This window comes from Canis lupus, chromosome 20, assembly GCF_011100685.1.
Source record: "Canis lupus familiaris isolate Mischka breed German Shepherd chromosome 20, alternate assembly UU_Cfam_GSD_1.0, whole genome shotgun sequence".
In the NCBI taxonomy this organism is placed as follows: Eukaryota; Metazoa; Chordata; class Mammalia; order Carnivora; family Canidae; genus Canis; species Canis lupus.
This window is the reverse complement of record NC_049241.1, coordinates 47809434-47823244: the sequence shown is the minus strand read 5'-3', so window position 1 is coordinate 47823244 and position 13811 is coordinate 47809434. Positions and strand designations below refer to the sequence as shown.

The 13811-nt window shown below is 41.9% G+C and overlaps 1 protein-coding gene across 1 annotated transcript; it reads right to left on the bottom strand.

The window, feature by feature from the left end:
- Window positions 1-393: 393 nt before the first annotated feature.
- Window positions 394-1326, bottom strand: OR7A65 (olfactory receptor family 7 subfamily A member 65). The gene has a single exon (XM_038567028.1). It carries the CDS (start codon window positions 1324-1326, stop codon window positions 394-396), a length of 933 nt encoding a protein of 310 aa, XP_038422956.1.
- Between the last annotated feature and the right edge of the window lie 12485 nt (window positions 1327-13811).

Sequence of the window (13811 nt, the reverse complement as noted above, 5' to 3'; positions counted from 1 at the left end):
TTCCATATGAAGAACGCAACCCATGACTATTCTTTCGGGAAATCTAAGGAAAATTTATTTGACATGATACAAGTCATTTGAAATGAAATTATTTTTAAGAAATCCAACATGTCCCATGTAAGATACAGAAATTTCTAGGCATTCGTGATCCAAGGTTGGGGAAAACATTGGATCCTTTGAAAATGGACAAAGGAGAAACTGTATAACAGAAGGAGCTGAAGCTTAAAAAAGGGGTACTTAAATATATGAAGACAGTTTAATTCAAAGAAATGGAAATTCCAGGAAATAAATAGAAGGTATAGATTTTTACTTCCTCAGTCTGATCAAAGACTGGCTCTGCAACTATGAGTCCTGCAATCACAGGCACTTGTACAGCCCCGTGACAATTGGCCCTTACATCACTGGAACCCCAATGATTCTTCTCAGAGCCATTTTTATGTCTCTGTTCCTCAGACTATAGATGAAGGGGTTCAGCATGGGTGTGACCACCGTGTACATCACCGAGGCCACTGCACTTGCGTGGGAGCTCTGGGTAGCAGCAGAGCTAAGGTACACACCAAGCATCGTACAATAAAATAAACAGACAACCGAGAGGTGAGATGCACAGGTGGAAAATGCTTTATACTTGCCCTGAGCTGATGATATTCCACGTATGGAGGATACGATCTTAGAATAAGAGTAAAGGATCCCAGCAAAAGGACCCCCACCCAGCAGGAGAGCTGCAAAATACATCACCAAGTTATTAAGAAAGGTGTCAGAACAGGCAAGTTGGACCATTTCATTGAGTTCACAGAAAAAGTGAGGGATATTCAAGTGTGTACAGAAGGAAAGCCGCAACATCATTAAACTCTGTAGCAAGGAATTCAGGATACATATTATCCAGGATACCAGAACCAGCAGTCCACAGAGCAGGGGGTTCATGATGACCATGTAGTGCAGGGGGTGGCAGATGGCCACATACCGGTCATAAGCCATCACACTCAGAAGAAAGACATCCAACACAGCAAAGAGTATGAGGAAATAAATCTGTGTAATGCAACCTGCATAGCTTATGACTTTGCTCTGAGTCTGGATGTTCCACAGCATCTTGGGGATGGTGGTGGAGGTGAAACAAATGTCTACAAAGGACAGGTTGGCAAGGAAGAAGTACATGGGCGTGTGCAGATTGGGGTCTGTGCTGATGGACAGGATGATGAGCAGATTTCCAAACACAGTGATCAGGTACATGGAGAGGAAAAGTCCAAATATGAGGGGCTGTAGTTCTGGTTTCTCTGAAAATCCCAGAAGATAAAATTCAGAAATTTGTGTATCATTTCCTGATTCCATGTGGTGGAGTTGACTTCTGGAAAAATAGGGAAATAACATAACTGATATTCATACATATTTGCATTACTCAAAGACTTGAAATGCTCTATTTTATATTTTGCAGCCCAGAGATACCTCTTTTTTTTTTATCCCATATAAATTTTATTTCCACTAGTGCTGGGTAGTGTAGCTTCAACAAAAGGATGACAATATGCAATAAACCATGGTAGAAAAGTGGTTTTTGTGTGCTGGAATCTTATGTTTTACTGAACTTTCTCCCCTGTGATAACCAATAACTTAATTTATTTTATTTTATATTTTTTTATTGAAGTTTGATTTGCCAACATATAGTATAACTAGAGAGTATTTTGCTGAGTGAAGTAAGTCAATCCAAGAAGGACAATCATTATATTGTTTCACTCATATGGGCAATATAAGAAATAGTGAAAGGGATTATAGGGGAAAGGAGGGAAAATGAGTGGGAAAAATTAGAGAGGGTGACAAAACATGAGAAACGCCAGAGATATTTCTTATTTTGTTTTTTGTTTTTGTTTTGTTCTGTTTTTGATTCCCCAGCATGGAGTCCAACATGGTGCTTGAAGCAATGCAATGACCCTAGATCAAGACCTAATCTGAGAGTGCCTGGGTGGCTCAGTCGGGTAGGTGTCTGCTTTTGGTTCAGGTCATGATCCTGGGGTGGTGGGATTGAGTCACACATTGGGCTCCTTGCTTCTCCCTCCCTCCCCTCCGCCTCACTCCTTCTCTCTCTCTCTCTCTCTCTCTCTCTCTCCCTCCCTCAAACAAATAAATAAAATCTCTTAAAAAACTGAGCTGAAATCAAGAGTCAGCTGCTCAATGGACCTAGCCAAACAGATGCCCCCAGGAATACTTCTTAATAAGTTTTTGTGGTATGGTCACCTTTAGGGGATCTCCTCTGCCACATCTGACATGTTTTTTAAATTAGATTCCTTCATAAGAAATCATATATTTATAATTTTACTGAGAAATACTTCAAATATTTCAGGAATATAAATCTCTGACCAAGTTTCAGGCACTAACTAAGCAATGAGCATAAAGTGCTAAAGAACAGAAGTCCCTACAGTGATGGAGAAAGAATGGATAAGCAAGTAACAAAATTATAGAACTTTTCAGATGGTAAGAAGTACTAGGAAGAAAAGGAGAACAGGGATAAAGCAGAGTGTGAATAGGACATTCTATTTTCATGGTTGTGTAGCAGTGTGTACCTGCAGAGAATGGCCAGTGCAAAGGCCCCAAGGAAGGTAGTTGTCTCCAATGTTCAAGTCAAAGAAGCATAGCCAGTGCTGCAAGGGGAATGATCAGGAGGGAGATGGAAGAAAGACATGGTCAGACATGCTGAAGAGGGAAGTGGCCTCTCTGCTACCTCTGAAACCTCATGGCACAGAGACTTCCTTGTCCTCTTCCATTGTGTTTATCTTGCTGCAAAGGCATCCCAGGAATTGAACCAGATCCCCTTCTTAGTGGCCTCCCTAGATTGAGTTCTGGCCCCTGGATTGTGTCAGCTTGGGATTTATGAGTCCTGGCACCCTACTATGGGGACTGTTCACACTCTACAAGTCACACAACCACAGGACAGCATGGCCTCCTGGGTTGTGTTATTCCCCTGCCTTTCTCAACTTTGTCAGCCTGATGATGCCAGGATGAACCCAACCCAAATAGGTCAGGTCAGTGATCTTTCCCCTGCAAAATGCAGAAGTGGCTCCCAGAAATGCCAATTCTTACATCTTCCATGGACAAATAGAACTGGGTCACCATATTCAGATGGCCATCTTCTGCTGTATATTTCACAAACATTTTTTAAAAATCTAAGAAGAGGAAAGAAAAAGAGTGAGAGAGGGGGACGTGAAATAAAAAATAATAATAAGCTCAGGTGCCCCTGAGAGACTCTGAGGAAGGATATTCTCCCTTATTTCTGGCAGCATTCCACCTTGATTATATCCCCTGATGCCCAGCAAAAATAATAGGAGAAAAAATTAAACACATCCAAAAAACAAAAGTAGTGATACCTTTATAATGTCAAAAACTTTTATATGGTAGACCCAGGAGAAAAATTGAGCAAGGTAAAACCAGTACTTCACAAAAGCAAGTATACATAATACAACAAAAGGTGGGCATTTGAAATATCAAGCATAGAAGACTTATTTTTCATGTGCCTCCTGCATAATTGGCTGATTTATTTCTATGTGGTCTGATGGGGGTGAAGTTAGCCCCTTTCTCCCTTCCCTTAAGTGGCAGCCATTCATTGATATTCCTGGGATTTGGGTGTTGATCCCTCTTTTGACAAAGACATTGGGCATACTCTAATCCTCATTCTTGATTTCATCCAATGTGCAAAGGTACATGCAGACCATGCTCTATAAATCTTGCTGATTTATGACAGTCTATCTTTTTATACCAAACAATTTTGCTTCATATGACTATGCTTGAGAGCGTTACGTCACCTGTACATTTATATTGTTGTACTCTGTCCTCAATGCTATACTGCAACATGCAAAAAAAAGAAGGGACTTCGCCTTCTTTGTTCATTTTTCATTTTGTCACAAAATCTACAAATATATGTGTTTAACATAAAAATATCTAAGAAGATGAAAAGTGGGATCCCTGGGTGGCGTAGCAGTTTAGCGCCTTCCTTCAGCCCAGGGCGTGATCCTGGAGTCCCGGGATCAAGTCCCACATCAGGCTCCCAGCATGGAGCCTGCTTCTCCCTCTGCCTGTGTCTCTGCCTCTCTCTCTCTCTCTCTCTCTCTCTCTCGGTGTCTTTCATGAATAAGTAAATAAAAATCTTTAAAAAAGATGAAAAGTTATGGAATAAAAAAAAATGAGAGGATAATGAAACCAGGTTAAAATGGGTAAGTTTCCAACCAACTGTCCTAGGCAAAATTATATGAAAGATTAAAACTAAATGAAATCATATATGAAATAGCAATTATTAATATCAACATGGATCAATAATAAACTTGTCAAAGGCCTACACAAAAGAGTGTAATATATAATGTCCCTAGAATGCTCAGTTTTTATTTGTTAAGAGTCAAGAATTATAATACCCACCATTTGCTTCAACATGGATGGAACTAGAGGGTATTATGATGAGTGAAATAAGTCAATTGGAGGACAAACATTATATGGTCTCATTCATTTGGGGAATATAAATAATAGTGAAAGGGGGAGGAGCAAGATGGCGGAAGAGTAGGGTCCCCAAATCACCTGTCTCCACCAAATTACCTAGAAAACCTTCAAATTATCCTGAAAATCTATCAATTCGGCCTGAGATTTAAAGAGAGACCAGCTGGAATGCTACAGTGAGAAGAGTTCGCGCATCTATCAAGGTAGGAAGATGGGAAAAAGAAATAAAACAAAGGCCTCCAAGGGGGAGGGGCCCCGCGAGGAGCCGGGCTGAGGCCGGGGCGAGTGTCCCCAGGACAGGAGAGCCCCGTCCAGGAGACGCAGGAGCTGCACCAACCTTCCCGGGCGGAGAGGGGCTCGCGGGGAGTTGGAGCAGGACCCAGGAGGGCGGGGATGCCCTCGGGCTCCCTGGGACACTAACAGACACCTGCGCGCCCAGGAGAGTGCGCCGAGCTCCCTAAGGGCTGCAGCGCGCACGGCGGGACCCGGAGCAGCTCGGAGGGGCGCGGGGGCGGCTCCGCGGAGGGGGCTGCGGGGCGGGAGCAGCTCGGGGGGCTCGGGCGGAGGAAGAAGCTCCGTGCAGAGGGGGCTGCGCGGTTCCAGGAGCAGCTCGGGGAGGCTCGGGCAGCGGCTCCGCGGAGGGGGTTGCGCGGCCCGGGAGCGCGAATCCACCAGCGCAGGCCCCGGAGCACAGGGCGCCGGGACACAGCCCAGGATCCCGCCTCCCCCCAGGACAGGCAGAGGCCGGGAGGGCCCAGGACAGCAAGGACGCTCCTGCCCCAGCTGAGCAGATCAGCGGCCCCGCCCCGGAGCCTCCAGGCCCTGCAGACGGAGTTACTGCAGGGGCTGAATCCAGGTTTCCAGAGCTGGCCCCGCCACTGGGGCTGTTCCGCCTGCGGCCTCACAGGGTAAACAACCCCCACTGAGCCCTGCACCAGGCAGGGGCACAGCAGCTCAACCAAGTGCTAACACCTGAAAATCAGCACAACAGGCCCCTCCCCCAGAACACCAGCTAGACTGACAACTTCCAGGAGAAGCCAAGGGACTTAAAGTACACAGAATCAGAAGATACTCCCCCATGGTTCTTTTTTTTTTTTTTTTTTTTTGTGCTTTTTGATTTGTTTCCTTCCCCCACCCCCTTTTTTCCTCCTTTCTTTTTCTTTCTCTTTTTCCTCTTTTTTTTTTTTTCGTTTTTTTTCTTCCCTTTTTTTTCTCTTTCTCTTTTCTTTCCTTCTTTCTCTCCTCTCTTTTACTCTTTTTCCCAATACAACTTGCTTTTGGCCACTCTGCACTGAGCAAAATGACTAGAAGGAAAACCTCACCTCAAAAGAAAGAATCAGAAACAGTCCTCTCTCCCACAGAGTTACAAAATCTGGATTACAATTCAATGTCAGAAAGCCAATTCAGAAGCACTATTATACAGCTACTGGTGGCTCTAGAAAAAAGTATAAAGGACTCAAGAGACTTCATGACTGCAGAATTTAGAGCTAATCAGGCAGAAATTAAAAATCAATTGATGAACTCATTCAACTCATGCAATCCAAACTAGAAGTCCTAACGACGAGGGTTAACGAGGTGGAAGAACGAGTGAGTGACATAGAAGACAAGTTGATAGCAAAGAGGGAAACTGAGGAAAAAAGAGACAAACAATTAAAAGACCATGAAGATAGATTAAGGGAAATAAACGACAGCCTGAGAAAGAAAAACCTACGTTTAATTGGGGTTCCCGAGGGCGCCGAAAGGGCCAGAGTATTTGAACAAATTCTAGCTGAAAACTTTCCTAATCTGGGAAGGGAAACAGGCATTCAGATCCAGGAAATAGAGAGATCCCCCCCTAAAATCAATAAAAACCGTTCAACACCTCGACATTTAATAGTGAAGCTTGCAAATTCCAAAGATAAAGAGAAGATCCTTAAAGCAGCAAGAGACAAGAAATCCCTGACTTTTATCGGGAGGAGTATTAGGGTAACAGCAGACCTCTCCACAGAGACCTGGAAGGCCAGAAAGGGCTGGCAGGATATATTCAGGGTCCTAAATGAGAAGAACATGCAACCAAGAATACTTTATCCAGCAAGGCTCTCCTTCAAAATGGAAGGAGAGATAAAGAGCTTCCAAGACAGGCAGCAACTAAAAGAATATGTGACCTCCAAACCAGCTCTGCAAGAAATTTTAAGGGGGACTCTTAAAATTCCCCTTTAAGAAGAAGTTCAGTGGAACAGTCCACAAAAACAAGGACTGAATAGATATCATGATGACAGTAAACTCATATCTCTCAATAGTAACTCTGAATGTGAACGGGCTTAATGACCCCATCAAAAGGCGCAGGGTTTCAGACTGGATAAAAAAGCAGGACCCATCTATTTGCTGTCTACAAGAGACTCATTTTAGACAGAAGGACACCTACAGCCTGAAAATAAAAGGTTGGAGAACCATTTACCATTCGAATGGTCCTCAAAAGAAAGCAGGGGTAGCCATCCTTATATCAGATAAACTAAAATTTACCCCAAAGACTGTAGTGAGAGATGAAGAGGGACACTATATCATACTTAAAGGATCTATTCAACAAGAGGACTTAGCAATCCTCAATATATATGCCCCGAATGTGGGAGCTGCCAAATATATAAATCAATTATTAACCAAAGTGAAGAAATACTTAGATAATAATACACTTATACTTGGTGACTTCAATCTAGCTCTTTTTATACTCGATAGGTCTTCTAAGCACAACATCTCCAAAGAAACGAGAGCTTTAAATGATACACTGGACCAGATGGATTTCACAGATATCTACAGAACTTTACATCCAAACTCAACTGAATACACATTCTTCTCAAGCGCACATGGAACTTTCTCCAGAATAGACCACATATTGGGTCACAAATCGGGTCTGAACCGATACCAAAAGATTGGGATTGTCCCCTGCATATTCTCAGACCATAATGCCTTGAAATTAGAACTAAATCACAACAAGAAGTTTGGAAGGACCTCAAACACGTGGAGGCTAAGGACCATCCTGCTAAAAGATAAAAGGGTCAACCAGAAAATTAAGGAAGAATTAAAAAGCTTCATGGAAACTAATGAGAATGAAGATACAACCGTTCAAAATCTTTGGGATGCAGCAAAGGCAGTCCTAAGGGGGAAATACATCGCAATACAAGCATCCATTCAAAAACTGGAAAGAACTCAAATACAAAAGCTAACCTTACACATAAAGGAGCTAGAGAAAAAACAGCAAATAGATCCTACACCCAAGAGAAGAAGGGAGTTAATAAAGATTCGAGCAGAACTCAACGAAATCGAGACCAGAAGAACTGTGGAACAGATCAACAGAACCAGGAGTTGGTTCTTTGAAAGAATTAATAAGATAGATAAACCATTAGCCAGCCTTATTAAAAAGAAGAGAGAGAAGACTCAAATTAATAAAATCATGAATGAGAAAGGAGAGATCACTACCAACACCAAGGAAATACAAACAATTTTAAAAACATATTATGAACAGCTATACGCCAATAAATTAGGCAATCTAGAAGAAATGGACGCATTCCTGGAAAGCCACAAACTACCAAAACTGGAACAGGAAGAAATAGAAAACCTGAACAGGCCAATAACCAGGGAGGAAATTGAAGCAGTCATCAAAAACCTCCCAAGACACAAGAGTCCAGGGCCAGATGGCTTCCCAGGGGAATTTTATCAAACGTTTAAAGAAGAAACCATACCTATTCTCCTAAAGCTGTTTGGAAAGATAGAAAGAGATGGAGTACTTCCAAATTCGTTCTATGAGGCCAGCATCACCTTAATTCCAAAACCAGACAAAGACCCCACCAAAAAGGAGAATTACAGACCAATATCCCTGATGAACATGGATGCCAAAATTCTCAACAAGATACTGGCCAATAGGATCCAACAGTACATTAAGAAAATTATTCACCATGACCAAGTAGGATTTATCCCCGGGACACAAGGCTGGTTCAACACCCGTAAAACAATCAATGTGATTCATCATATCAGCAAGAGAAAAACCAAGAACCATATGATCCTCTCATTGGATGCAGAAAAGCATTTGACAAAATACAGCATCCATTCCTGATCAAAACTCTTCAGAGTGTAGGGATAGAGGGAACATTCCTCGACATCTTAAAAGCCATCTACGAAAAGCCCACAGCAAATCTCATTCTCAATGGGGAAGCACTGGGAGTCTTTCCCCTAAGATCAGGAACAAGACAGGGATGTCCACTCTCACCACTGCCGTTCAACATAGTACTGGAAGTCCTAGCCTCAGCAATCAGACAACAAAAAGACATTAAAGGCATTCAAATTGGCAAAGAAGAAGTCAAACTCTCCCTCTTCGCCGATGACATGATACTCTACATAGAAAACCCAAAAGTCTCCACCCCAAGATTGCTAGAACTCATACAGCAATTCGGTAGCGTGGCAGGATACAAAATCAATGCCCAGAAGTCAGTGGCATTTCTATACACTAACAATGAGACTGAAGAAAGAGAAATTAAGGAGTCAATCCCATTTACAATTGCACCCAAAAGCATAAGATACCTAGAAATAAACCTAACCAAAGATGTAAAGGATCTATACCCTCAAAACTATAGAACACTTCTGAAAGAAATTGAGGAAGACACAAAGAGATGGAAAAATATTCCATGCTCATGGATTGGAAGAATTAATATTGTGAAAATGTCAATGTTACCCAGGGCAATTTACACGTTTAATGCAATCCCTATCAAAATACCATGGACTTTCTTCAGAGAGTTAGAACAAATTATTTTAAGATTTGTGTGGAATCAGAAAAGACCCCGAATAGCCAGGGGAATTTTAAAAAAGAAAACCATATCTGGGGGCATCACAATGCCAGATTTCAGGTTGTACTACAAAGCTGTGGTCATCAAGACAGTGTGGTACTGGCACAAAAACAGACACATAGATCAGTGGAACAGAATAGAGAATCCAGAAGTGGACCCTGAACTTTATGGGCAACTAATATTCGATAAAGGAGGAAAGACTATCCATTGGAAGAAAGAGAGTCTCTTCAATAAATGGTGCTGGGAAAATTGGACATCCACATGCAGAAGAATGAAACTAGACCACTCTCTTTCACCATACACAAAGATAAACTCAAAATGGATGAAAGATCTAAATGTGAGACAAGATTCCATCAAAATCCTAGAGAAGAACACAGGCAACACCCTTTTTGAACTCGGCCATAGTAACTTCTTGCAAAATACATCCACGAAGGCAAAAGAAACAAAAGCAAAAATGAACTATTGGGACTTCATCAAGATAAGAAGCTTTTGCACAGCAAAGGATACAGTCAACAAAACTCAAAGACAACCTACAGAATGGGAGAAGATATTTGCAAATGACATATCAGATAAAGGGCTAGTTTCCAAGATCTATAAAGAACTTATTAAACTCAACACCAAAGAAACAAACAATCCAAGCATGAAATGTGCAAAAGACATGAACAGAAATCTCACAGAGGAAGACATAGACATGGCCAACATGCATATGAGAAAATGCTCTGCATCACTTGCCATCAGGGAAATACAAATCAAAACCACAATGAGATACCACCTCACACCAGTGAGAATGGGGAAAATTAACAAGGCAGGAAACAACAAATGTTGGAGAGGATGCGGAGGAAAGGGAACCCTCTTGCACTGTTGGTGGGAATGTGAACTGGTGCAGCCACTCTGGAAAACTGTGTGGAGGTTCCTCAAACAGTTAAAAATATACCTGCCCTACGACCCAGCAATTGCACTGTTGGGGATTTACCCCAAAGGTACAAATGCAATGAAACGCCGGGACACCTGCATCCCGATGTTTATAGCAGCAATGGCCACGATAGCCAAACTGTGGAAGGAGCCTCGGTGTCCAACGAAAGATGAATGGATAAAGAAGATGTGGTTTATGTATACAATGGAATATTACTCAGCTATTAGAAATGACAAATACCCACCATTTGCTTCAACGTGGATGGAACTGGAGGGTATTATGCTGAGTGAAGTAAGTCAGTTGGAGAAGGACAAACATTATATGTTCTCATTCATTTGGGGAATATAAATAATAGTGAAAGGGAATATAAGGGAAGGGAGAAGAAATGTGTGGGAAATATCAGAAAGGGAGACAGAACGTAAAGACTGCTAACTCTGGGAAACGAACTAGGGGTGGTAGAAGGGGCGGAGGGCGGGGGGTGGGAGTGAATGGGTGACGGGCACTGGGGGTTATTCTGTATGTTAGTAAATTTAACACCAATAAAAAATAAATTAAAAAAATAGTGAAAGGGAATAAATGGGAAAGGAGAAAAAATAAGTGGGAAATATCAGAAAGGGAGACAGAACATGGAAGACTCCTAACTCTGGGAAATGAATTAGGGGTGGTAGAAGGGGAGGAGGGCATGGGGTGGGGTTACTGGGTGGTGGGCACTGAGGTGGGCACTTGACGGGATCAGCACTGGGTGTTATTCTGTATGTTGGCAAATTGAACACCAATAAAAATAAATTTATTATTTAAAAAAAGAGTCAAGAATTAGGTCTCAGTGTATCTGAGGGTATCGCAGGGCATCTACCATATGGTAAGATAGTATTTAATTTCAGTGGGAAAGCTTGAATTGCTAAATAAATGCTGGCATAAAGGAATATCTATCTGTAACAATATGAAATTGGTCCCATCCCTCAGATCTTATAAAAACCCAGAGGGATTATGATGTCAGTGTGTAACCATAAAATATAATAAAACATCAAGAAAACTACACAAAATTTACAGATGGGAAACACCACTTAAATAAAGAAAGAAACTCAGAAGTAAGTAGGTAGACATATTTAAACAAAACTTTAAAATTTTATGGTCAAAATATCTTCCAAATATCAATTAAGAAACAATGATCTGAGGACATCATTTGAAATGCTGATAATGTTTTTTAAATAAAGAGAGTAACATAAAGGCATATAATAATAAATTCCAAACAGATTGTCCATCAAATATCTGAAGTTCACTGAAATTGACAGAAACAACAAGACGGATGCCTGGATGGCTCAGCAGTTGAGCATCTGCCTTTGGCTCGGGGCATGATTCTGGTCCAGGGATTGAGTCCTACATCAGGCTCCCTGTGAGGAGCCTGCTTCTCCTTCTGCCTATGTGTCTGCCTCTCTCCCTCTGTCTGTCATGAATAAATAAATAAAATCAAAAGAAGGAAGGAAGGAAGGAAGGAAGGAAGGAAGGAAGGAAGGAAGGAAGGAAGGAAGAAGAAAGAAAGAAAGAAAGAAAGAAAGAAAGAAAGAAAGAAAGAAAGAAAGAAAGAAAGAGGAAGGAAGGAAGGAAGAAAGGAAATAAAGAAAGAAAAAAAAGAAAAGAAAGGAAAAGAAAAGAAAAAAAAGAAAAGAAAAGAAGAAACATCACTATCACCCACAACCTGGAGAAGCTTACAGCTGTTACATTCTTTGTAGTTGGAACTTTTAAACTGATAGCCAAGGAGTTACTGTGAATTTTCTGGCAGAAAATAAGTGTTACAAGGTGGAAGGCAGATTCTGAAGACAGGTGTGTTCCAAATACTGATAGTCTTTAACTCAGGGTTTCTCTGTCTCTGCACCAAGGACATTCTGGCCAGAGTTTGCCCTGGAGTGAGGTGTGTCCTGAGTGCGGTAGAGTGTTTAGAGCATCCCTAGCCTCCACCCACTCTCTCCAGTGTGACAGGCAAAGCTGGCTCCAGACAGTGATCAATGTCCTCCAGGGACATTGGAAATAAAATCACACCCAATTAGGCCACACATTGAATTTAACAATCTCAACATACTTTTTCTAGCATTGCAATAACAGCAATTTAATGATAAACAATATGAAAGACCTTCAAAAGTCTGAGCTGCAGTCACTCTGTGACATTAGCACTAGATAAATACATTAATTATTAAAGCAAACAAACACAATGATCTCTTGCTCTGGCCTAAGTTGAATTGGGTCTCAGGTGATGACGGGTCCATGTTCTTGGCTTTCATTCTCTCTGACCCTCTCATCTACAGTCTATTGGAGCGTTGGACTCACCTGGCTGAGGTGAGTCCTTATGACAGGGAGGTCACCTTGTGGAATTCAGACTTCCTCCGTGGATGACAGATGATAGGGACTCAAGCTCTGTCCTCAGCCAAGGAAGTAGAAAGGAGTGAGGCATCGGCCTCCAAACAGATAAGAAGCATAGCCATTCCTGTCCAAGGTTGCAGGGGCTAAAGGACTGGAGACGAAGAGGTATTTACAGTTCTCTGTATCTGCTTATTAGGCATCTTTCCCTCTTGTGTCTCCAGCATGGTTCCCAAGTGGAAAATTGTTTTGCACACAAGGAAATTTCTCTAATGAATCTTTGTTCCCAGGAGACCTGTTTAGAAGTGGTGAATCCAGGTTTTTTAAGTTTTTATTTAAATTCCAGTTGATTTATTTTTATTCCCTTTCTCTGAACTTAACCATCTTCCTGATGTGTGAATCCCCTAGCATCTTATCCCAGCTTGAAGTTATAATTTTCTCAAAGTCTGTGACCAAGTAACCACCTGGGTTAGGTCTCTTGATCTTCAAATCATTGACCTGTGATGGGGACCCAGCCCCACTATCTCCTCACAGGGAGAAGTTTTTTTTAATAAGGTGGAAAAGCTGGTTTGTTTTTTTAAAACATACCCCTGAGCTTTGGAGCCAAAGTACAATGGGAAGGCATAGTTTGGGATAAAGAACACTAGCTTTATTGCTTTGCCAGGCAAAGGAGGCTGCAGCATGCCAGGCCTTTAAAAAACTGCAAGCCCAACCAGGAAGAAGGGGCTGGGATTTTTTTAGAGAAATAGAGGATTTAGTTGGTTTTGGCAGGAATTGTGTCAAGAGCTCCTTTGTCACTCTTCAGAGTGGTTACTGGGTTCTTGAAACAAAAGGCTGAGAAGGGAGGAGAGGACATTTGTGGAAGGGAAGAAAAAAGTTACTTTAAGGGTTGAAGTCCCAGGTCAGTCAGGAGGAGAGACTGAGCTCTCCCCCTTCCAGGGAGATCTCCCCACCCAACAGCCCCCAGAGACACAACAACCTACCTTCCAGCCTTAACTCGATGGTCCATCCCTGCTGGGTGCCCCTCATCCCCTTCCTGACCCCACAGCCAGATCACCCTCTGGATTAAAACTTATTTTTTCTTGACACAATGTGGAGAGGGAATCCCCCAAAGGATAAATTTATTTCCATGAAAAAAATAAGCTTTATTGAAGCATTAGTGCAGCAATTTTTTTATTTGAATTCAATTAGCTAACATATAGTAGTACATCATTAGATTCAGATGTAGTGCTCAACAATGTATCAGTTGCGTATAGCACTCAGTC

Excerpts from the sequence above, each read along its gene's own strand:
- OR7A65 (XM_038567028.1), bottom strand. The coding sequence starts at position 1,326 with ATGGAATCAGGAAATGATACACAAATTTCTGAATTTTATCTTCTGGGA.